This window comes from Canis lupus, chromosome 11 (genome assembly GCF_003254725.2).
Source record: "Canis lupus dingo isolate Sandy chromosome 11, ASM325472v2, whole genome shotgun sequence".
NCBI classification, from domain to species: domain Eukaryota; kingdom Metazoa; phylum Chordata; class Mammalia; order Carnivora; family Canidae; genus Canis; species Canis lupus.
Window position 1 is genome coordinate 17,296,276 of NC_064253.1, and position 24,952 is coordinate 17,321,227.

Sequence of the window (24,952 nt, forward strand, 5' to 3'; positions counted from 1 at the left end):
TGAAAAAAATACGAGATTCTGAGCCTCGGATGACGCTCCTAAGGAAACATCACACTGTGCGGCTCTTCTCGGGATCTCTTCAGCCAGACCCACGGGCTTTGACCTCCCGCCGCCGGCCTCCAGGAGGGCGGACGGAGCGTCTCCGCTCGCGGCCAACAGGTGACGCGCCCCGTCCGCCTCCGCCCGGCGGCCCGGCCTCCCCCAGCCCACGGCGCGCGTTCCAAGGTGGGCGGCGCGCGGGGTCGGGAAGGGAGGGAGGGAGGGAGAGGGAGGGAGGGCGCCCCCGCCGCCCAGCCAGGCCCCGGCCCCGCCGCCCGGCCCTCCGCCGCGGTCCGCCCTCCGCGGGGCGGGGAGGGCGCGCGAGCCGCGGCCGCCAGGGCCCGCCCCCTCACCTTCCCGGGCGGGCGGGCGGCGCGGGGAGGCGGGGCCGCGGCGGCCGGCCCTGTCTGCGCCCGGCTGGCCGCGGAGCTGGCAGACGCTCGGGGGAACATGGCGGCGGCGGAGCTGGCGGTCCCGGCGCTCGCGGGCGGCGGCGGCGGCGGCGGCGCGGGCTCGGGCGCGGGGGCGCCGTCGGGCACGGTCCCCGTGCTCTTCTGCTTCTCGGTCTTCGCGCGGCCCTCGTCCGTGCCGCACGGCGCGGGCTACGAGCTGCTCATCCAGAAGTTCCTCAGCCTGTACGGCGACCAGATCGACATGCACCGCAAATTCGTGGTGCAGCTCTTCGCCGAGGAGTGGGGCCAGTACGTGGACCTGCCCAAGGGCTTCGCGGTGAGCGAGCGCTGCAAGGTCCGCCTGGTGCCGCTACAGATCCAGGTGGGTCCCGCGGGAGGGCCGCGCGCCGCGCTGCTCCCGGCCCCGCCCCCGCCCCCGCCCCCGCCGCGCTCCTCAGGTGCCCCGCGCCGCCCTGGCAACGGGCCCTGCGCGCCTCGCTGGCTCGCGAGGGCTGCGCGGCGGCCGCCGACCTCGGGGCGCGGCGCGGGGACCGGGCGGGCCGGGGGGTGCCTGGCCCCGAGGCGGGGGCGGGAACGCCCCCACGTGTGTGGCCCCCGCCGCCCGCCGCCCGCCGCCCGCCGCCGCCCCGTGCGCGGGAGCGCGTGCGGCCGCCGGCGGAGCCCGAGGGCTGAGGGCCGGGCGCTGCCCGCCGTGGCGGTCGGTTGGGGGCGCGGCGGGGGGCTCTGAGGAGGTGCTGCGGCGCTTGGGCTTGGCGCGGGACCCGGGAGTCGTGCTTTCCGCCGGCGGAGACCCAAACTTGAGGATCCGGCCTTTCCCCGCGCTCGGCTCCCTGCGCCTCAGCCTCCCCGAGCCTGACGCGGAATAGCCCTCGGCGTCGCCTCTTCCTGGTCCCTGCCCCTGAGCCGCTGGAGGCCGACCTGGTCGCCCACGCTGAGAAAGTCCTTTGACTCCAGGCCGGAAGACCTCATTAATTACCCAACTTTGGCCAGACCACGGTTTTTCGATGGTGCCGGCTGAGAAAGTTGTTACACCTGAGGATTATTTTCTAGCTTTTTAACTATACGTATTTTTAAAGTCGCGCAGCCCTGACCTCCTGTCCCTTTTACGCTCAGAGGTTTCGCTGGCGGAGTTTTATTTTTGAAAAGAAGGAACATGAGGTACATATTTAGGTACTACACTGTTCATCGTTGCTTTTTTGTTTTGTTTTGTTTTAATTGAGAAACTGATCAGCCATTTCTTGGGAAGTCTAAACTGAAATGTGGGATTCAGACTTAGAAGGCATTTTGACATTCAGGTGTCATCCCCCCCCCCCCTTTTTTCCCTTTTTTCAGTGTCATTCTTAAGATTATTCCCCCCCCCCCTTTTTTTTTTCCTAGCTGTTGTCAGCTGGCTGCAGAATTGATCTTGTTTCTTATCACCCCAGCACCCATGCCAGAAGCTTCTAAAGCAGGTACTTGTACCTGGATAAATTTCCAGTGTTCAGGGGACAAAGGCTCTGAGATTCTGCCATTTACCCCTGGGGGGATCCTAAAGGGATGATCTCAGATCCCCCTGAATTTGCCCTGCTATCCACACAGAGGATTGTGAGAATTGTGGTTGGTAGGTGTTTACTACCTCCCCCTTTTTATGTGTTTAAGAGTTTTCGTGGCTGACACCTCTCTGCAGCCTTCCTTGTCAGTGTATTTAGGTTATTGTTGCCAAAATACTCAAGAAGATGGATGCACCTTTGACAAATCCATTAATAAAGGCCAGAATCCACATTCAGACTGAGGAGGCCTGGAGCTGAACTGAGGGTGCAGGCTTGAATGTGATGTGTTTTGTATATTGGTTGGGAGGGAGGGTGGGCCCTTACATAATAAGATGTTTGGCCAGACTAGCGACCCCTCTACCCCATGTCGGTAAGTCAGTTTTTCCCCCCAGGATCAGATTTTTTATTTTGAAAAATTCGGGGCCCAGGTCTGACAGCTCTTTTTAACGGAACATTCTAGAAATTCATAATGTGTATGACTCTACCTGAAATATCCTATACATTCTCAAAAGGCATTTTATAATTCCAGTCACTTGTGGCTTTTGAAATACTTTGCTTGGTATAGGATGTAACGTCATTTTTTTGGTGGTGATGTTTAAAATAATAATCACAATAGCACAACCTTGTTCCATCTTTTTAAAAAGGTTATTTATATCTCACTAAACAGCCCAAGAGTCCTTAAGCATCTGTTATATAATACTTCATGTATTTTAAGGTTTTTTTTTTTTTTAAAGATTTTACTTATTTATTCATAAGAGACACAGAGAGAGAGAGAGAGAGAGAGGCAGAGACACAGGCAGAGGGAGAAGCAGGCTCCATGCAGGGAGCCCGACGTGGGACTCGATCCCAGGACTCCAGGATCAGGCCCTGGGCTGGAGGTAGACGCTAAACTGCTGAAGCCACCCAGGCTGCCCCTATTTTAAGGTTTTTAATAATATTTTTCTTTTATAGTCTCTCTTTCTAGTAATCATAATGCTTTGACTTCTTCAGCTGGGTGCCTCCTCTAGCCATATTCTCATTGTCATATATATATATTTATATATATATGTAGACACACATATGTGTATTTATGTGTGTATATACTCAGAAGTGAAAGGGAAGATAATCTTTTCATGAACATTTTATTACATTCTTTTGGAACATAACTGTTTTAACCCTGGGGACATGGACATTTTATGGCTAAATGAGATCATAGAGTTCATCACACAAACATTTGAGTGACAGCCTTAAGTGCCTGACACCATGAATACAAACAAGGATGAGACCCCATTCTTGTTCCTTACCTGATAACATAACTTCATTTTGCAAAATAGCAGAACATACGGCAGATTGCCCAAGATTCCCTGGTAATGGTGGAGCCATCAGAGTTTGTGAGGGGCCTGACTGATAGCTGACTATAGCCTTCGTCTTCTCTTTTTATGCTTAATGAAAATATCAAGCAGAATGGAGAACAGGCCACAAACTTGAGCTTGTAATATTATTTGTTTTGCCTGGTGTTCATTGTTCTTTGGAATCAATGCCTGTCCCTTAGGAAGATTCAAGATGGCCCATCATTGAGGCCCTGCTGCTGGAGCCTGATAAGGCCCTTTCTCCCAGAGGTGGGGACAGAGAGCATAAGTTTGCCTACATGTAGTTCACTGTTTAAATAATGTAACTTGTTGTTTCCTTGAACATAGACTTTAGAGCCTCTAGGGGTCTGGCTCACATACTGTATATTCTAGAATATAGGGGAGTGACTCTGCTTTCATGCTTATCCTGACTGCTGCTGCTCTGACCTTATAAAATACCGTTGTTGCTTGAGCCGTACTGTCTGCACCCACCCATGGTTGGTTAACGGTTCTTCTGTGGAGATGATCTTTGAGACCCACGTTGTCAGCATTGGACTTTTGAGTGTCTTCTCTGAAATAATCTGTCACAGTGACCAAGTGTCTGCTGACAGCTCAGGTAGCTGAAGACAGCTTATGTTTCTTTCCAGTGTGGTTTGTGTCGTCTGCTTTGTCAGAATGCTCTAAGTCTGAGGCATTTTGAGACGCAGAGGAAGAAATGTAAATGAGAGGATTAAATGGTGGGAATTTAGGTCATTTTTATAACTTACGAGTTTTAATTTTTCCAGAGGTATTTCCCAAGTTTAGTGGAAGCAGTCAAGCCTGGAAACTCCTGTACATTTGATACCATACCATCACCAGTGTATTTTCCAGCTTGTTACCATGGAAGGCAGAGCCCAGACAGGAGAGAGGAAGAAGTGGACATGAGGAGGATGCCAGTGAGACCATTTTGCCTCTGTATGTAGGAGGGAAGGCTCTGGCAGCTTTGTGTGGGCCGAAGATAAGGGCTTCCCTGGGAAGGTTATTTTGACCTTTCCTGAGATGGTTAATTGGGAAGGGATTTGGCTCCAGCTTTCACTTTCTTGGAGGTTTATTACTACTATTATTATTTTTAACAGAGGGCATGGACATTTTCTAGCTAGAAGAGACCCCAGAGTTCATGGTGGAACAGGAGAGAAGACAGGGTTTGGAAAGAAGGAAAGGAAATCTGTACTCCCTTGGGCTTGCTGGTTTGGAGGTGGTGATTTCTGATTATGAAACCTTTACTGTGGGAGCACGTAGGCGGAGTAGATAGATAATAATGCTCAGAAACAGAATAGAGAAGCAGGCGGGACAGATCTCTGGGAGGTGAACAGTGTCAGGGCCCTGAGAGGAAACAGCTGGATCTAGAGGGATGTGGTCTGTCTTTCCCCAGTTGGTTCAGTGGGATTGTGTGTATGTCACTTCAAAAAAATTTAGCATTTAAGATTTTGGATTACTGCCCAAAGCATTGTATGCTTTTTACCCCTTGTGGAGGCTACCTGTAAATAAGCTATGTTTGAGAGTGGGAACTATGAATTTATTGATTGATGACATGAAGCTCGTTGAATCCTTGAAGTAGTCCTCTGAGGTAGAAACTGTTTTGCTGCTTTCTTACAGATAAGGAAGTGCTGTTTGAAAATGTTAATGATTTGTCTGATTTTATGTAATTGAATTTAGTGAAATTGAAATTTGGTCTCAAGATTCTAAGGCCCACAGTCCTGCTGTGTAGGGAGTCTCGTAACCCCCCGGGGGAGTTGCATCATAAACTTGTTTTAAGGGAGTCCGGATTGGAGCAAGGCCTTACTATAGCTGTGATAGCGACATTTCCTTGCAAACACATCCAAGTGAAATCATGATACCCTGTAGCCCCTCTGGACTCTCTCCCGAGCACATCGTGCCTATCTTGTGACTACACTAGACTACCACGGTTTTGAACACATCACAATTACAATTCCAAACCTTCATCATTCCCAAAAATACACGGTTTACTCACTGTAGTAGTTTACACTAGAAGGCTGCTATAACTAAGTATCACAAACTGAGTGGCTTATACAATAGAAGTCTATTTCCACACAGTTTGGGAGGCTAGCCATCAGGGTTGACTCTGAAGGAGAATCTCTTCCATGTTTCTTTCCTGGCTTTTGGTGGTTTGCTGGCAATCTTTGGCATTGCTTGGCTTATAGACCATCACCTTAATCACTGTTTTTGTGTTCCCAAGGTTTTCTCTGTCTAAATTTCCATTTTTTATAAGGATGTTAGTCTTGTTGGTTTAGACAAGACCACCCTGCTCCAATATGACTAGTCATATTAGTCATCCTGACTAATTATTTTTCAATGATTCTATTTCCAAATAAGGTCACTTTCTTAGGTGCTGGGGGTTAGGAATTCAACATATGAATTTTTTTTTTTTTAAGATTTTATCTATTTATTCATGAGAGACACAGAGAGGCGGAGGCACAGGCAGAGGGAGAAGCAGGCTTCATGCAGGGAGTCCAGCGCGGGGCTCCATATCAGGACCCTGGGATCACGACTTCAACCACTGAGCCACCCAGGTGCCCCTCAACATATGAATTTTGAGGGATGCAATTCAACATATAACACTCACCATGAATTGCTTTTATGGAAGAACAGAACTGATGCAAGGGCCATCACTAGGCACGCCTCCCTGTATGTGCCTGTCCCGAGGAACCAGGGACACTTAGCAGAGGAGGGATAGTTTCCCTGCAGATGTACAGCCATTGTTAGAAAATGGTCAGAACCCATGTGGTAGTGGAGAGCGGAAAATACTGTCATGATAATGGTGATAACAGGACTTGGGGATGAAGTCTTTTGACTGTGAAGGTCACATTCCAGCTGTGGCATTTCTTAAGAAAGCAGACAATTTATACCTGAAATTGGTCTCTGGAACTCTCGCTTGAGGAAGCTATTGGCTCTGATCAGTTTTTTGTATCTAAATATTCATTGAAATAGGTTTGAATATGTGTGTGTGTATAGAGATATTTGTAGACATACAGATATACGACAGTGTGTATGTTTACACACATTTTTATATGTGATTTTTTTCATGCCTCTTGAATATGCATTGATTTGTAATTGCTGTATTTTACTTGTGACGGCATTTGGTCAAGTCCACTTTTTATTTGCTATCCTACAGTGAAAGCGTGTGTCTGAACAACATTTTTAGTTATCTACAAGGTTTTGATCTAGGAGAAATTCAGGAGTCAAATTAAGAAGTCTCCAGATTTCAGAGTCAGTGTGTAATTTAGCATAATTTAGCAACAACTTACTTGAATTCATGTGGATTTGGAGGGTTGATTGGGCATGGTTAGAGTTTTTCAGGGTTGTTTTTTGTTTTGTTTTATTTTATTTTCGTTTTTTCTCTTTTTTATTATAGCCTCAAAGCTTCCTTTCTGGCTCATCAATCATGCAGGTTATTCATACGGTTGCACATTTCCCCGCCAGCTACCAGCTACCATAGCATAGGGATCTCTCTCTCTCTCTCTCTCTTTTTTTTAAATAAGCTTTTAATTTTAGAGTAGTGTTAGACTTATAGCAGAGTTGCAGAGATAGCTCAGAGAATCCCTGCATGCTTGGATCTAGTTACCACCCCCCACCCCCCCCCCCCCCCCCCCCACTGGTTAACATCTTACATTGCTGGGCACAGTGCTTGTCACAGCCAAGGAACCAACATGGGTACATAGTGATGCTCTGAGCTCTATACTTTATTCAGATTTCACTAGTTTTTCCTGAATGCCATTTTTCTCTTCCACAATCCATTCTTGAATACTAATTATGTTTAGTTGTCACGTCTTCCTCGGCTCCCCTGGGCAATGACAAGTTTTTCAGACTCGTATTGTTTTTGGTGACATTGACAGTTTTGAGTATTCGTCAGATATTTTGGTAGAATGTACCTCAGTTTTGGTTTATCTGATGTTTTTCTCATGCTTAAAATGGGGTCGTGGGATTTTGAGAGGCACATCGTGCAGGTCGTTCTCATCACCTTTTTTCAAGACTAACATGCTATCAGCATGACTTCAATGATTATCTCGGTTTTGATCACCTGACAGAGGCAGTGTCTGTCAGGTTTTTCCATAAGGTCATGCTACCCCTCTGTATTCTGCTTTGAGGAAGCAAATTACTTAGTGCAGGCCACATCCAAGGGGATGTAGGGCATTAAAGTCTGACTTACTGAGAGGAGGCTCTCTGGACATTTTTGATTCACTAAATTATAACCAATCATCTCCGTACAAAAACATGCCTTCCCACATTATCTCTCTGGTTTTTCTCTGTTAGAGTTCCTATACTGGAAGAGTTTTGCAAGGTGGTGAGGATTTAATGGCTGCATTTTCTGATGTTCTCAGTCTGTGTCTACTATGACATGGGTCTTATGTGGCCCCCTGCCCAGAGCAGCAGACCTCATAGCTGAAAGGAGGTAGGAAGCACCAGGTAACAAAAAACCTAGGAGATGACAACTCTCAATATTTAGGATTTCTGGGTAGGTAAGACTTTATTCCTTTACTCAATATTGAATATTTTGATCATTTTAATATTGGTGGTCCTGAAGTATTATATAATTTAACATTTTCTTAGTGAGTGTGGTAAAGTGATATTGTCTCAATTTCTAAGTTACAAATATATATATAACATATATGTTACATACATATATATACGATATATACGATATATATATATATATATCATACACACACACACACACACACACTCCTCCAGTAGAAGTCTAGATGTGGAACTAGTTGAGTTTTGACCTGATCTGCTTTTATTGCATTTTGAGTCTCTTCTCTGTCATCTATCATTTCTTGCTGATACCAGTTTACCTATATCCAGCAGCTTCCTTTCTGATTTGCTCTTTATGACCTTCTGTGAATTTAGAGTCTGGACAACTAAACTTGTTAGGAATACATACTACAGAGGCTGTCCGTTATCTGAGACGAGATCTGCAAGCTGGAGATATAGCAGTTCTGAGCTCTGAGTGTGATAATGTGAGGCCTTCCAGCACACTTAGGCCCCTCCCAGTTTACTTTGCCTGCTTACTGCTTTCACTGCCCTGGAATGGTGAGAATGGCCGACTTGCATTGCTATCATTTCAAACAGACCAGTTGCAGGTAAACTGCATTTTCTCATGTGCCCTAAACATGTTGTGGGTGACTAGGGACCCATTTAGACTTTGAACGCTTTGATCCAGAATTTAATTTTTCCTGAGAATTTAAAATACATAGTCATAAAGAGTGATTGGTTTTTAAAATTGTGTCCTAATTACTTATATATACATCATACTGCTTCGGAAAATGATACTTACATTAAACATTCAAGAAAGCAAACAGTTAAAGATAGACTATGGAATTTAAGATGCTTGAATATTTATTTTAACCATACTTTATTGGCAAAATAGGAAAACTCTATACATAGTGTTAGAATTACAAATGGCACTCCCATTCTGCCATGAACTTGGTGTTGCATGTCTAAACACCAAAGGGAAACTGATGCCAGAGTTCCTCAGACCACATCGCTAATGAAGTACAAACTCACTAGAAGGATAAAAGAGTCTTTTTAATGATTCACTTAATTCCTGTGGTAATTGTTTCCTGAGAGTACAACCTGTGCAGTGGTAGGGTCTGCAGGGAAGGTCTTGGGCCAGGCTGGTGTGGGGAAGCCACCACCATATAACTGGGACACAGTTTTCTCTAGAAAGTTATTAACAGCTATTATCCATGGGTGGATTTAGGGCAAAACAGCATAATTAGAGAGGGGACTCTAAGGACTGGTTAGTTAGTAATAGGAGGGAATGGGTTCTTTAGGACGGGACTGCTTCCTTTACAGTGCTTTCTGAAATTTGAGAAGGTAGGAAGAAAAGCCTCCTGGACCTTTAAGAATCCATGAATGACATTAAATTTTTAACATTCACCAGTGGTTTTCATTCTTTTGTAGATCCATACTGGGCTCAAGTTGTTAGAGTAGACCAACGATGGAATTAATGTAAAGCTGGGTAATCTAATACCTGTTTTGTTTTGTTTTTTAAGATTTTATTTATTTATTCATGAGACACACAGAGAGGGGAGTGGGGGGTGGGGCCCAGACAGAAGCAGGCTCCATTCAGGGAGCCGGACGCGGGACTTGATCCCGGGTCTCCAGGATCAGGCCCTGGGCTGAGGGCAGCGCTAAACTGCTGAGACACCCGGGCTGCCCTAATACCTGTTTTTTAACCTTAATTCATTTATTTTCCTAATTGTGATGAATATGTTTAAGAATACAGATGTCAAATTTAGGTCTGTCCGTTGAACACTGGTGATGTGCTTGGCATCATTTCATTGCACTTCTTTTTTGTACTCTGAGATGTTATTCCTGAGAACAGCATCTTAATATTTCTGTTTTGATGACAGCAGCAATTCTTGATTGGTTTCTGTTCATCAAACTTAAGTTGTTTACTATCATAACATTTTTTTCTAATTATAAAAGCAATGCATATTTTTAAATGACATTTGGGAAGGGTTTTAAAATAGCATTTGGAGAAGGTAAGAAAAGTATAAAGTATAAAGAAAAAATATTACCAAGACTCATAACTGTCTAACTACTTGTTAATACTTTCATGTATTTGCTTTTACCTTCTGTTTATATTTTTACATGATTGAGATACTATTGAATTGTGCTCTCTTTTTAAAATTAGATCATAAGCATTTCTTTATAGATGGTTCAAATATTTTGAAAACTTATTTGCTTGTTATTCTAATTCTCTAAAAAATGTTTTATCCTGGGAATGTGTTCAAATTTGTGGAGTCATTTCTGTATTATTGGTTCTTGGTTTATTTCTAATTTTCACTATTAAAAGCAATCAGTCAGCATCTTTGTGGATAATTTTTTTTCTTTTTGTAATTTGGATCGCTTCTTTTGGATAATAGTTGTAGAAATTGACTTACTGGGTCAAACAGTAGGAACACTTTTCTCCTTTATTGACCTCCACTGAAAATAAATGTTGTTGTATAACGAGTGTGAAATCATTCTTTTTTCTTTTTTTCCTCAGCTCACCACCCTGGGAAATCTTACGCCTTCAAGCACTGTGTTTTTCTGCTGTGATATGCAGGAACGATTCAGACCAGCCATCAAATATTTTGGCGATATTATTAGTGTGGGACAAAGATTGGTATGTTTGCGTGTTTATTTTTTCCAATTCCCTGAAGCATGATAATGCATTTATGTGTGTGTGTGTGTGTGTGTATACATATATACACACACACACACAAATATGTATTTTGCTAATTATCTTTGTTTTTTGTTTATTTGTTTCTTCCAGTTACAAGGGGCTCGAATGTTAGGAATTCCAGTTATTGTAACAGAACAGTACCCGAAAGGTCTTGGAAGCACTGTTCAAGAAATTGATTTAACAGGTGTAAAACTGGTACTTCCAAAGACCAAGTTTTCAATGGTAATACCAGAAGTAGAAGCAGCATTAGCCGAGATTCCTGGAGTCAGGAGTGTTGTGTTATTTGGAGTAGAAGTAAGTGCCATTTGTTATGTGTGGGATACAATATCATTTGTGGAAAACCTGGTATTTTGACAGTGCGATTTTACAGATTAGACTAGTAATGATGAAAAACATCCACCCTTTATTAAATGTTGACTGTTTGCATGGCAATGGTCTGTATCCATTCATTCAACATTCCCAGTAACTTTCTGAGCCAATTAAGTACTTTTTTCTCCCCCATTGTTAAAGATGAGGAAACTAAAATGTAGATGCTATACAAATTTGCTTAGGTTCATGTAGCTGGTTAAGGGATGGAGTTGGATTTTAATCTAGGTTGGTTGGTTCTTGGGCCTTTGCTTTTAACTACTCTACTACTTTTGGGGCACATTTTCATCAGAGGCTGTATTTTTATTTGTGTTGTATGATTTCACCTTGGTCGTATTTTTGCTGTAGAAGAACTTTAGAAGTTGTGTAGTTCATTGGCCTTTACGCCTGAATCATGTACCTTTTATTTTTTTTATTTTTTATTTTTTTCATGTACCTTTTAAAGGAAAAAATACAGATTCCTAATGCTGATAAAAATGACTGATTGTTTGATCTGTTTTTTTTTTGCATATGTATGAACAGAACATACGTATTTATTCATAGTATTTAAACAGCTGTTGAGTCAGATATAAAGATTTAAAGATTATGAAAAAAACTATAAAACCAATGATATCCAAAAGTATTAATTTAATATACCTATGATGTGTTAATGGTGGTTTTTATATAGTTGATTTTAAGAGTAGAAAGATACAGCCTTAGGTTTAGATGTGTGTGAAATATTTTTGTATTTTGGCTTCAATAATGACAATATAGAGGAAGACTTTATAGAAATATATCATGCCAAATGTTGTTGACTTTGGCACTTTTTTTTGCTGATTCATCATTATCAGACCTCATGCCTAATCAAAATCATCTTTGAACAGTCCTGCAGTGCCAGTTTTAATGACACGTCAGTTGATAATTCTCCAAAGTTCACTCGTCATGTGCACATAAGGTTGGCATCCTGGTATTGAAATGTAATTATTCATTGCTTGTATAAAGAAGCTGTTGTTGGGGCATAGTTTTGCTCAATATTCTCTGCTAATGAATTGTTACAAGTTAGTACCTACTAAGATGGAATATATATATAATACATCTGCTTGTGCTGTATACTGGATATTTTTTGCCTTTGTCACATATTATTTTTAACTTGGCCTACCTTTCCTACTGGGTATCTTGTACCAACGTAGTTTTTCTACTTGTTTCTCAGTCTGCAATATTGCTGACTCATTCTTTGTTAGGTACTCAGAATGAGTTCAGTGAGTTCAGAAATAAACCTAACCACGAGTGGCATCAGAACAGCGTGGTAGTAGTTAGCCATATGAAGGTCATCCAGATGACAGATGAAAATCTTAAAAAAAAAAAAAAAGATCCTTACAGCGCTCTGAGTTGTTTAAGGATTTTAGGATGAGGAAGCTTGATGTAATCCAACTCCTGACTTCACAGTGAGGAAACGAAAGCTTAAGACACTTTATTTTCAAGATCACCTAGCAAGTTAGAGGCAAAACTAGGTGTAGGACAAGGTCTCTTAAGAACTCTAGTACTTTTTCTGCTTTATCACGTTATCATGTTGTTACACGTTTATAAATTGCGTCACTGCAATGTTACATAGGATTTTTAATTTTCCTACTAGACTCATGTGTGCATCCAACAAACAGCTTTGGAGCTAGTTGGCCGAGGTATTGAGGTTCATATTGTTGCTGATGCCACCTCATCGAGAAGCATGATGGACCGGATGTTTGCTCTTGAGGTAATTGTCCTGCTTGAAAAGAAATAATTTATCAACTTCTCCGAATTAATTTGAAGAACAATGAATACTTCATAGCAGTCAAAGATTTACATCTTCAATTTGAGCTGCGTCTGATGCTATTGGACTCATCAACTTCCAGAGTCGTGATTTTGTGCTGACTGACCTTTGAGATCTTGCCACTATATTCTGTTTTATATCTTCTGTCTCCTTACTCCTTAGATCTAGATCTCTGGTGACACCAAAAGCTCTTGAATATCTTTCCTCATAGCATTGCTATAGTTTCATGTCTTGAATATCTTTCCTCATAGCATTGCTATAGTTTGATGTACGAGCTTCTAAAAGGTATTCTAGTAATACGAACTTCTAAGAGGTATTCTAGTAAGCTTAGTCTGAACCATTGAGAGATTTGCAAATTAGAAAAGCCCACCTAGATTTAAATCAGCCCAGCCCTAGGGCGTGGTGGGCCTAAACTTGGTTCAGCCTCTATTAGGTTTCCTTAGACTTGAATTCTGGGCATAGGAGGTATATCAGTGCCTCTGGACACCACTCACACATAGTGTTTCTTGGCCATCTGCCCCAGAAGATCAGGGTGGTTCATAGTTAGGGAATCAGAGATGTTTTGCCAGTGTTGCCTAACAGTTCTCTTTCATAAGCATTTTCTCTTTCAAGACTGTTGAAAAGCAAACTACCATATCATATAATCCTTTGAAACAGTCATTCCATGTTGTGGATGGTTCTCTTTCTCACGTTTAATTCTAGTTCTGTAGTAATTTTAGAGTAATGTCCATGTGGGTTGAGTTGGGAAGTGTTTTAACTCCTTTTTATTGAGAATGGGAAACACAAATTTTGTTGTTGTTGAGATCCTCCAGTGTTCTGCCCAAGCTGGCCTTTGAACCACTTTCTCTGTTGGATTGCAAAGCCATTTCTTTAGCCCAGAGTGTTCCCAAGGGTGTTGAGGTAGGGCAAATGAGAGAGCCAAAGGGAAGAAAGGAGAAAAGTCATAGAAGAGAGCTGATGCAGAAGGAAGTGGGGACTTGGCAGCAGGCAGTTTCTTTAAGGCGCTGGTTGGCCCATCCCTTCTCTAGTAAGGCTAAGGTCCAGAACATGAAGTGTTTCCACAGAAGTGGAAAACTAAAAACTTCCAGTCATCACCATCATTATCATCACATTTTGCTTATAAAGAAATTGCTAGGACTTTTGTCCTCCATTCAAATACTTTTTTGAGACATGTCTTTATTATGGCATTTATTGCAGAAAATTATGATTGTTGGCAATTTTGTCTTATAAGGCTGGGAATAAAAATGTGGTCAACCTATTTACCACTTGAAGCTCATTGAGAAGTAGTCTAATCTCAGTGGTCAGGAGTCCAGACACTGGTCTGGATGCAAGTTCTGGTGTTTTGTAAATCTGTGTTCAAAGACAAGTTATCTAGTTAATACATGTGCCTCAGATTTCTTACTGGGAAAGTGGAAAAGCCACGACATGGGAGGATTTGGTGAGGATTAAATGAGGTAATGTGTTGACGGCACTTAGGGTGGCATCTGACACAGTAAACACTCAAATGTTAGCTGCTTCATTCATTTTCTTTAAAAAAAAAATATATATATATATATGTATATATATATATATAAGTTCGATTTGCCAACATGTAGTATAACACCCAGTGCTCATCCTGTCAAGTGCCCCCCTCAGCGCCCATCACCCAGTCACCCCAATGCGGCATTCATTTTTATTGTGATGATTGTTTGTTGCTGTGTCCATAAGGTTAGTCTTATTTGAAATATAGAAGCATTATATCAGCTTCTAACCACCTGGCAGGGACCAGTCTTGAGAAGTTCTCAGGAGCATATGGTCTGGGTGACTTCAGAAGAAGCACAGCAAACCAGCATTTCCTTGGGCTCAAGAGTGGAGGTTGAAAAGTAAAAAAAAAAAAAAACAGGTCAGGATGATGGGGGAGGCAGGCCACATTTCACATTTTTTTCTTAGTCTTAATTTTATATGGAGGTGTTGTAGTTTGTACCTAATTTATTAGGAGAAATGTTAGTTTTTCTCCTTTAACTGTAGGACTGTGAAAATTAAAGAGCAACCCGGCCAGCTCCCCTTCTCTGTTCCTTTGGAACACAAGTACTTAAGGAATTCCTGAGACTACCCTTACTGCCTGTTGAGATTATTACACTACTAAGATTTATAGTTACTGTTATTGAAACTTCTGTGCCAGGGTTTGTAGTGTGTGCTTTCTTCAACAGAATATTTTGAGCACTGACCATTTGTCAGGCATTGTTTCTTTCAACTAATAATTGTAGAGGAAATGCAGAATAAAACAGATGAAACCCTCTCTGGAACTTGATACCCTTGGCCTTGCACGCCGGGTTGTTTACGTTGGTTGGAAATTTACTGGGCTTAGTTCCCCCTCCCCCTGCCCTCTCTGAAGCTGCCATGGCTTTGTGCCCTTGCATTTTGAGTGTGTGGGTCAGAATAACTTTTCTTTCGGCCTTGTTGGAGTGGTTTTGTCAGTGTAGGGGATGAATTTTGGAAGCCAGTGAAGACCTGTGTGTGTTAACAAGCCACAGTTTGGAGCTTCCGCCCCATTTTCATCCAGGAAAGAGTTTGGGACCAGGACTGTGGGCGTCCTCTTAGCAATGGTTGGTGTGTACAAACCTACCGTGTGTGCAGAAGATGCCTCTTTTTCTTTCTGCTCAGGCTCCTATCAGTGTGGGGCAGGCAGGCCTGCAGGAAGGCCTGGTAGTCTCTTCTAAAAACTTTGCCTGTTGCTGAGCCACGCCTTCCGCTAACATACATTCTTGGCTTGATTTTGTTTGTTTGTTTGAAATCCAGTCAGTCGTGGCGGCCATCCTTCCATCTTGAAGCTACATAATACTGTGTGGGTGTCCGTTGACGAAGGTGTATTTCTGTGCCTCAGGCATATAGCCTGCTTCTGCCAGGGTGACCCGACTGTAGCACCGAGGGTCAGCAGAGCCCTTGGGAAAGCTGTTTTTTTCAGGGGTCGTCTGATTTCTTCCTCAAACCAAAGAACAGTTCTCTGCCCTTCCTGCCTTGCTGAGGAGCTAGCGAGATGAGCGGGAACTGACCTCTGGTGGCACTCTTGCCCTGTACAGAGTGCTTTCACAGACTGCAGGTGTGTGACTAAGACTCAGAGTGAGTTACCGAACGTCCCCCGGTTGGACCAGGCGTGGTGATAAAGGCCCGGCAGGGCTTGCCGCTGCTGAGGGTACAGGCGGCATTTGAAGACACTGACCTGGCTCACCGGCATCTCCTCTTAGGTTTGTCCCGGCTCCTCTCTGAGAAGCCGGCCCTGCCCCAGTCCTGGAGATCTCTAAGGGTTTTTACAGGATAGTCAGAAGTGGACCTAAAGGAGGAGGAATTTAGTTTCCCGAAGTCTTTAAAAAACTCACTGTCGGGTATTTGTCCCACCATAACTGGTACTAGCACGCTTGCTTCTTTCCTTCCTCTTCCCTACGTAATTCTTTTTTGTCTTTTCTTGAGTGTGCTGCTCATCTGCTCGGCATGCTCATCTGCATGGGCTGTCCAGGTCTGAGCTGGCTTTCTGAGAAGTAGGCTGTGGCTTCTCCCTTTTGCCTCCTTTCTGGCAAAAAGGAAGAGTTTGTGCTGCCTGTGGGAGGGTCAGGCCCCCGTGCACCTGCATGCGGCTGAGGGCTTGACCTTCACTGTCTGAGGATATCCTGGCTCCTCTCCTGACTCCTTCTCTATGAGGAGTGACTGATCTGGGTCTTTTCCTCTGACCTTTGTAGGAATTGTTTCTAACCAACTGTCTTCCGTGGTTCTTACAGTAGGTGGTTCTTGGGACAGCAGTCAGCCAGTTTTCTTTGATAATAAAGACATCCAGAAAATATATCTCCACTCCAGAATTCTCTCCTATTCCCTTCTCCACTCCTCTCTCACTTGGTCTTGACTTTGTCTTCTCTTCTTTGCCTTTCTCTTTCCCTCCTTCCCTCCTTGAGATTTTTTTTTTAAAGATTTTATTTATTTATTCATGAGAGATAGAGGCAGAGACACACAGAGGGAGAAGCAGGCTCCCTGTGGGGAGCCCGATGTGGGACTCGATCCCTGGGCTCTGGGATCACGACCTGAGCCAAAGGCAGACGCTCAACCAACTGAGCCATCCTTTGAGATTTCTGTCCTTGGCTCTTTACTACAATTCCACTGGGGCACTTCGGCAAGGACATTCTTTGAGCTGCTAGCAAAACGTTAAATTTTATACTCTTGTTTAGTGATCCTGAGGTTTATGATGGTGGCAGCAGCGGTGGTTCTATTATCAGCCCAGGGGCACATTCTTACATATATGAGGCTCCACCACCAGGCATTTCTTTTTTATGGGAAGGACATACATTGTTGTATGCAAGATGTTTGGAGACAGAAAAAAATTAAATATTGTTTTACATTCATAGTCTTGATTTCCCTTTGTCTCTGGCACATAAAATTCATATTAACTCCATCTTTGCTTGTTCCTAGTCCATATTACTAATACTGAGAATAAGCATAGTGGGTTTATGGTGTGACTAGTTTGAAATCTATCCCCATCACTTGATCATATGGCTAAAGACACTAATAGAGGACACTAATTACTGTGTCCCGCCATAGCTTTTGTTGTTATACAGTGTTCATTGTCATGCTCATTTCTTGATTTGTCCTTTTTTTTTTTTTTTTAAGCGTCTTGCTCGAACTGGGATCATAGTGACTACAAGTGAAGCTGTTCTGCTACAACTGGTTGCAGATAAAGACCATCCAAAATTCAAGGAAATTCAGAATTTAATTAAGGCGAGTGCTCCAGAGTCAGGTCTGCTTTCCAAAGTATAAGGACATTTGAAGGACTGGTATGCTACTACTCACCATCAGGTGACAGAACTGTAAGCCCAGACAAGCTCTTGTCTCTGCTAGAATTAAAATGTTAAAGTCAAAACTTGGCTCCTTTTTTGCGCCTCTTAGTCAAACATAACCAGTTAGACCATTTGGGTACCAGCATTTAGTTACAAATGTCAAAGGCTTCAGGTGCTGCTTTCTTTCTTCTTTTCTTGTTGTTGTTAATGTGCTTTTATTTATTAAGAAAAAAATTATAATGGAGGTGCCTGTTTTGTCTATACTGTATCCACTGATTATTATTTTTTAAAGTGAATACTCTTGTGAAGTTTTCTTTAATTGTGCAGCATAAAGAAAAAAAATGTGATAATGGTTTGGCTTTTGTATTATTGTTAAACAATCTGTTGTTGTATGGATTCAGTGCTTTTACTTTATAGGTAGATTGAAATAGGATTATTAGGTGAGAATTTAAAACAAGCCTGTGGATCATGCTACTCCCGTTCCTTTTACAGTGCCGTCAACTCACTTGGGTGAGTTGCATTGATCTAACCAAACTTACTTATATTGAGTAATTATATATCTTTGATTATGCTAATTTTCTTATTCTAATTGTTACCACTAATTCTCTGTTACTGTTCTTTTTTTTTTTTTTTTTAGTAGAATCTTTTACTTAGAAACGTTCATGGGGCCATTCTTTGTTTTAATTTTGCAGACAGAATGGTTTGCAATATTACATGATTATTGGAGAGCTGTTTTAAGATTTTTGACTTGGGCTGAATGTATTTACAACAATGTTGAATACGTCTTCTAATATGCACAAGATTCAGCGGAGAGTTACAGGCTGCATAAAATGGAGTTTTCAGATGTCCATATTCTTACTTGGTATTTTCTCTACCTACCCTGCAGATACTATAGTTAATGCAAAGGCTTGAGTAATGATTTGGTAATATTAATTTTGTAGTTATTGCTACCCCTCAATAAATTTATTTTCATTAAAAACTTATTAGAGAGTTTTAAAACTTTTTTTTATATTATGTGAAATATGGAACATTGCTGTCTTTTATATTAAAGTAATTAAAGAAAATGTATTATGTGAATAAAATTATTTTGTCCCCCACAACATGGCTCTGTGGGTACTATGCTAGGAATTCTAATGTTTGTTTAAAGGTATAAAACTTTAAAACTTTTGACATTTAAAATCTCTCAAACAAATGGAATTTTCAAAGGAAAATCCTTTGCAGGTGGGGTAAGTGGATTTTACTGAAGGGCTTTTTCATTATTTAAAAGTAGTAGAAATATTTATATCTTTCATCATGCTTAACAAATAGCAACCAGCAGTCTTTTTGTGGGTGCGGTTGAGTATTTTTTTCCCCCAGCAAACGTGGGTGTCAAAAAAGAAGCATCAAAGATTTCTCCACATTTTAAAATAGTTTTTAATAACTTTAGCCTAGTGCTTCTCAAACTTATAATATGAATACGGCTCACCTGGGGATCTCCTTAAAATACTGATGCATGACATTTTGCATTTCCAAATAAAAGGCTAATTTGCACTGGGGCTGCTCAGAAGGGACCAGATTTTGAGTAGCAAGGATTTAACTAACAGCACCTGTTTCCCTCCCCTGCATCCACGCCCATGGATTCTCATGAAATACCACCGCAGTGAAGCCTTGTCAGAGCTGAAACCAATTTCCTGACCCCCAAGGCAGCTTCCTATGACTACCATAAGAAATTACCTACTGGCTCAGCACAACACAAACTTATTATCTTACATAGTTTTGTAGGTTACAAGCCTGAAATGGGCATCCCTGAGCTAAAATCCATCTTTCCTACTAGATTGACAGCTCTTTGAAAGCAGGACCTGTGCAGTTTCTATACTTATTCCGGAAATACGTTTTGAGAACCTACTAAGTTCTAAACATTGTGCTATGTGCTGAGGATAAAAAGATGTTAGGAGGAAACTTCTGCTCTGGTACAAAGTCAGATATATTAGAACTTCTCAGTAAATGTAAATTGAAATAGGTTATGTCAAAAGTTCAGGAATGCCAATATACCAGAGTTGAGAGGAGTATAATTAGAATTCTGGCTTCTCCCTTCTTTTTTCACAGATCATGAAAAGCAAGGTGACATGGCCTTGTTATGAGAAGAATGAATTGATTTTAATATATTAGGCTTTGAATTTGGAAGTGCCTACAGTTTTGTAGGATAACAGTATTCGTTTAACTGATATAAATTAAGAAGTTGAGAACTGAAGCAGAAGAGTAGTCCAGTGTTGAAGGGGTTTGGAACAGGATTAAGATGCTTCTTTTATTGAAATGTAAAAACATATGCAGAACATTAAAATGTAATAAAAGTGGGGCACCTGGGTGGCTCAGTAGCTGAGCGGCTGCCTTTGGCTCAGGTTCTTAACCCCCGGGTCCTGGGATGGAGTCCTGCATTGGACTCCCCATAGGGAGCCTGCTTCTCCCCCTGCCTATGTCTTTGCCTCTGTGTCTCTCATAAGTAAATAAAATCTTAAAAAAAAAAAAATAAAGGTGATAACTTAGTCCAGCCAGGAAACTGAATACCCTGTTAAAAAACATTTAAATATCACATTTCTCAATTTGGATTATTTTACCTTTTTACAGATTGATGTTTGGATAAATATGAGTAGAACTGGCTGGAACTTTAAAGATCATGATCTCAAAGGTGCATTTCAGCTCTAAAATTCTAAAACGGTTTTATGTTACAAATGCAGCCAGTGAGACCCAGAGATAAATGCCTTTTCCAAATAGGCATGTATGGTTAAAGGTTAGCCGAATGAGAACCTGAGAACCGGGTTTCTTAACACATTGTCTTGTACTTCCTTACATCCTGGTTAATGCTGTAAAGGTGATCTGAAGGTGAAAACAAGGAAAAGAATACATGTTAACAATCTATAGAACAGCACATTGGTTTGGGATACTCCCGGTGTACATAGCTTTCTCTGTGCTCCACAGTCTTCAATCTAGTTTTAATTTCTCTCCAGATGGCTTTCTAACTAATTTGGGAGGATGGCTGGTAATATGGAAATTATTTTCTTTGTCAAATAACTACAAATCAATATTCTCACATTATTAATGCTTCCTTAATCCCCCATGGAGCTTAATTGTCAACGTCTAACCTTTGATTAAAAAGAATTTAAAAATCACTAGGCTACCATAATGAGAAATATCAATTACTTAGATGAGATGGAAATGGATTTTTAAAATAATCTCAAGTGGCTTTTAGGATTTTTATTTCCACACTGCTTTTCTTTATCCTTTAGGTCTGAACAGATATCAAGAAAGTTTATACATTTAGAAGAGGTTAAAATTTCAAAATGGTAGTTCAGTAAAAATAAACTTAGTAATTCCTTTTTTTTTTTTTAAAGATTTTATTTATTTATTTATTCATGAGAGACACAGAGAAAGGCAGAGACAGAGGGAGAAAAGCAGGCTCCATGCAGGGAGCCCGACGTGGGACTCGATCCTGGGTCTCCAGGATCACACCCCGGGCTGCAGCCGGCGCTAAACCGCTGAGCCACCAGGGCTGCCCAGTAATTCCTATTGAATAGACCATAATTCTGACTTGCCAGCTGTAGGAAACAAAATTCCAAAATGGCCCTCAAAGTTCCCACTTTGTTGTGGAAGAGGCACAGGCACCTGTTCCCGGGGAGGCAATTAAATATCCAGTGTCCATACAGCAGGAAAGGGGTTTTGCTCAGGTGATTCAAATATCCAAACATTGGCTTCATGGTTTGTATCTAATTGGGAGATTTTAGAAGGGCCTGGCTCTTCCTGAGCGGAGATCCTGTGTGTCCAAGGGATTCCACCTCCCGCTGCCCAGGGGGGCTCCGCTATTGACTTTGAAGATGCAGGGAATTGCAAGCCTCAGAATGCTGGTGGCTGGCAAGGAAATGGTGACCTAAGTTGTATAAGCACAAAGAATTGAATTCCGCAAACAACATGAGTAGCATTTGAAAGAATATTGTCCAGAAGCTCCAGGTAAGAATGGGGTCTGGCTGACCTCTTGGTTTCTGCCTTGAGAGATCCTGAGCCGGTAACGCAACGAGGATGTTTGCCGGACTTCTACCTGCAGAGCTGTGAGGTAATACATGTCTTTTAAGTCACTACACTTGTGAGAATTGGTTACACGGCAATGGGAAACTAACATTTGCTTTTATGCTTTTTTAAAATTTGTCCTGTTTACGTGAAAAAGGAGGAAGGAAATAGTGGGAGGCTGTCAGAAGAACGTCTGTATTTTGCATTCCAATTAGCTCCCATTAATTTGCTTCCAGAAAAGTGGAGTAGGGATGGAAAATGTATGTCCTGTAAGTCTATTATGTTAAAATACTGCATTTTTCCTTGTTGGCTTTTTGTATTTTTCATTGCAGAGATGAGTCAACTTAGAGCACACCTGTCATATGAGGCTTTATTTCTTGATATAATTGTTAGTTGCACAGTGTATTTTACTACGGAACTCCAAAAGTCACGAGGCCTTAGATTTGTTCATTGTTCTTGCAGCTGCTTCCTTGTTAGATTGTTCCTCCCACTTCAGGCACTAAATGCAAGAGATGAAAGGGGATGTGTCCTAGAACATACAGTTAATACACAAGTAGTCATTGTTGATGTATGTTGAATACATGCAGCTTTGAATTGGGCTTTTGGAAAATGCATATGTGCTTTCAGAATAGCTGGTTTGGCAGCCTCCACTGAAAATGTGGGATGCTTGATAAATTACAATTTGGAAATGTGGAGGTTTTTTTTTTTTTTTTTTTTTAGAAATCAAGACCCTAGAAAGAATGCATGATACCTATGAAGAACACAAATGAAAATTGTTGGCTGCCACCCAAATGTTAGTAGCTTCTTCACTGTATTGTTCATTTGCCAATAAGTAAGTGCTTTGTTATTTCAGCAAATTTGGCAAAAATTAGCATCTTAACAATGTCAATATTGTATTTTAGCAACATGCAGATAGATAGCATGGTTTCCATATATCCTTGTGTGTGAATGTGCCTCTCCTACCTTTCTGCTCAAATTAAAAAAAAAAAGTTAGGGTTGGTGAACGGAATTGGGAGGAAAGAAGAGAAGAATGGGAGATTTTCATATGGGTGAAGCAGTCCTTGGTTATGCAGTGCACTGAGTTGGCACACCTGGCTTCATTCTTACTAGCTTTGGCACCTGGAGCAGATTCCTCATCTGCGCAACAAAGAGATCCAGCCTACACTGCATCATGCGTAAGGTTCATTGCAGTTGTAAATTCTCTGCTTCAGATTTTGAAAGTGAATTAAATTGAACATTTGTTTGAATGCCCATCATCTTAGGAAATGTACCAGGTACCAAAGTATATTAACTGAGTCCTCCTAACCCAAGTGAATAAGTAAGTTGCTTAAGGTCCTTGATCTTTGGAAGTGGAGAGACTGAGGTTTTGACTGTAGACTTGAACCTGGAATTTAGAGACTGTGCAGTAGTAACCTTTCTGCTGTGTTCCCTTCTGCTGTCCTCTGAACCAGACCACCTACTCTAGGTATTAGGGAAACCTAAGAGCAAGCCACAGTGATGCTAAAACATGGGTGGCAAATGGGAGTTCTTTAGTTCCCAGATTATCTTTGTATAGATAACCTTCTCTGCACTCTGAGATTTGCTATAAATAGCTTGATTTTTGTTTTGAAGACTTCACATTTTAATTTCTTTAGAGAGCTCCTTGAGAAACGTAAAAAATTTCACTAAATGTCAACTATCTTGCTCTCTTTAAACTTCCTTAACGTTCATTAAATTGCTTTAGATTTGCATTCTATTTTTTTTTTTTTAAAGATTTTATTTATTTATTCATGATAGTCACACAGAGAGAGAGAGAGGCTCAGAGACACAGGCAGAGGGAGAAGCAGGCTCCGTGCACCGGGAGCCCGACGTGGGATTCGATCCCGGGTCTCCAGGATCGCGCCCTGGGCCAAAGGCAGGCGCCAAACCGCTGCGCCACCCAGGGATCCCTAGATTTGCATTCTAAAATGCAGTTTTCTTAGCCAGAAGTTGTTTTATCGACTCACCCAACCTACACGTTCAGAACTTTCAGAGATAAACAGCTTACCTGTGGTGAGTACTCCTTACTTTTTTTTTTTTCTAAGATTTTATTTATTCATGAGAGACACACAGAGAGAGAGAGAGAGAGAGAGAGAAGGAGGGAGGGAGGGAGGGAGAAGCAGGCTCCATTCAGGAAGCCCGACGCGGGACTCAATCCCGGGACTCCAGGATCACGCCCTGGGCGCTGCTGAGCCACCCAGGGATCTCCCACTCATTGCTTTTGACAAATTAATTTCTGTTTATTTCACTTACAAAATATACTTAAGACTGAAGCTGTCTCAAACACTTGAATGTTTTAGTTGACTTGAAGGTCAGTGAAATAAGTCTTGAGAGACCTGAATGATGAGGACAAAAATCACCTAAGAATTTATTGGAATTATGAGTAATGGGCACACCCATACACTAGAGTCCTTGGGTGTTTTTATTTGCCATACTGATTAATCTCAGTACTATGATTAATTAAATCATTTGCTAGAGTAAACTGTAAACATGAATTTTTGAGCTAAAATCCTTGCCAAGCTTCAGGTTTGATGTTACAAGCTAAGGCATCTACAAGGGTGATGAAGTGTGTGCTGGTTGGGGGTCTTGCCGTCAGTGGGTATTCCTGGAGCTTTTATAGCAAGCAGTAAACAGTGCTGTCCTTCAATCAAAAGGAGCTCTTCCCTCCTCTCTCAAGATGACCAGCTGCATAAACAACACTGAGAAATGGGCTGAGTAGCAGCACCCAGGGCCTGGAAGACATGGCACATTCAGCCAGACCTGCAAGAGTGGGTGGAGCTCAAGAAGGACTGTATGAGGTATGGATGAGGTGTGCGGCAGTGCAGATTCTGGCGGGGTTCTGGTTCCTGGGCTAGCTCGCTCTATAGTGGTCCTCAACAAGACTTCCTGAGAGATCTCTGGGTTCTCTCACACAGGAAGTGAAGTTGAATGAGATGCCAAAAAGTTACTTACCCCTTCATCCAACTACTAGGTGTTAGCATTTTCTGAAAACCTTCGTTTTACATAACACAGGTTGCCTAAGGCTAAAAAAAATGAGCTTTAGAGAATTTTCACATAACCAAGCATAGCAAACAGTACAGCTGATCGCCCTCGTGTAAATGGATTCTTAGAAGAGAAAATGAATCAATGTAATCATTCAATCACGGATGCCCTTTGTAATTTCAAGAGAACTATATCTTTGAAAAGGCAAACACAATTATAAATACATGACTAAGAAATATTACCTCATTTTCCTTTTCTTTTGATAATACTAAAAATGCAGTGATTTGGGTAAGGAAGGCACAACGGTGTTACGAGCATTTAAAAAATGGTCATCTTTACGGAATGTCTCTGAACTAGCTTAGGGAAATTTTAGAGTGCTTTGTTGGAAAATTGTTTTTCAGGAATAAATGGATGAGTTCA

General features: G+C 41.9%; 1 protein-coding gene across 1 annotated transcript; it reads left to right on the plus strand.

Moving 5' to 3' along the window:
* The first annotated feature begins 472 nt into the window (after positions 1-472).
* ISOC1 (isochorismatase domain containing 1) lies at positions 473-18,477 on the plus strand. Its single transcript, XM_025432528.3, has 5 exons — positions 473-813; positions 10,364-10,483; positions 10,634-10,837; positions 12,522-12,638; positions 17,328-18,477. The coding sequence occupies exons 1-5, from the start codon at positions 490-492 to the stop codon at positions 17,472-17,474; spliced, it is 912 nt and encodes a 303-aa protein (XP_025288313.3). The 5' UTR covers positions 473-489; the 3' UTR covers positions 17,475-18,477.
* The last annotated feature ends 6,475 nt before the right edge of the window (positions 18,478-24,952 follow it).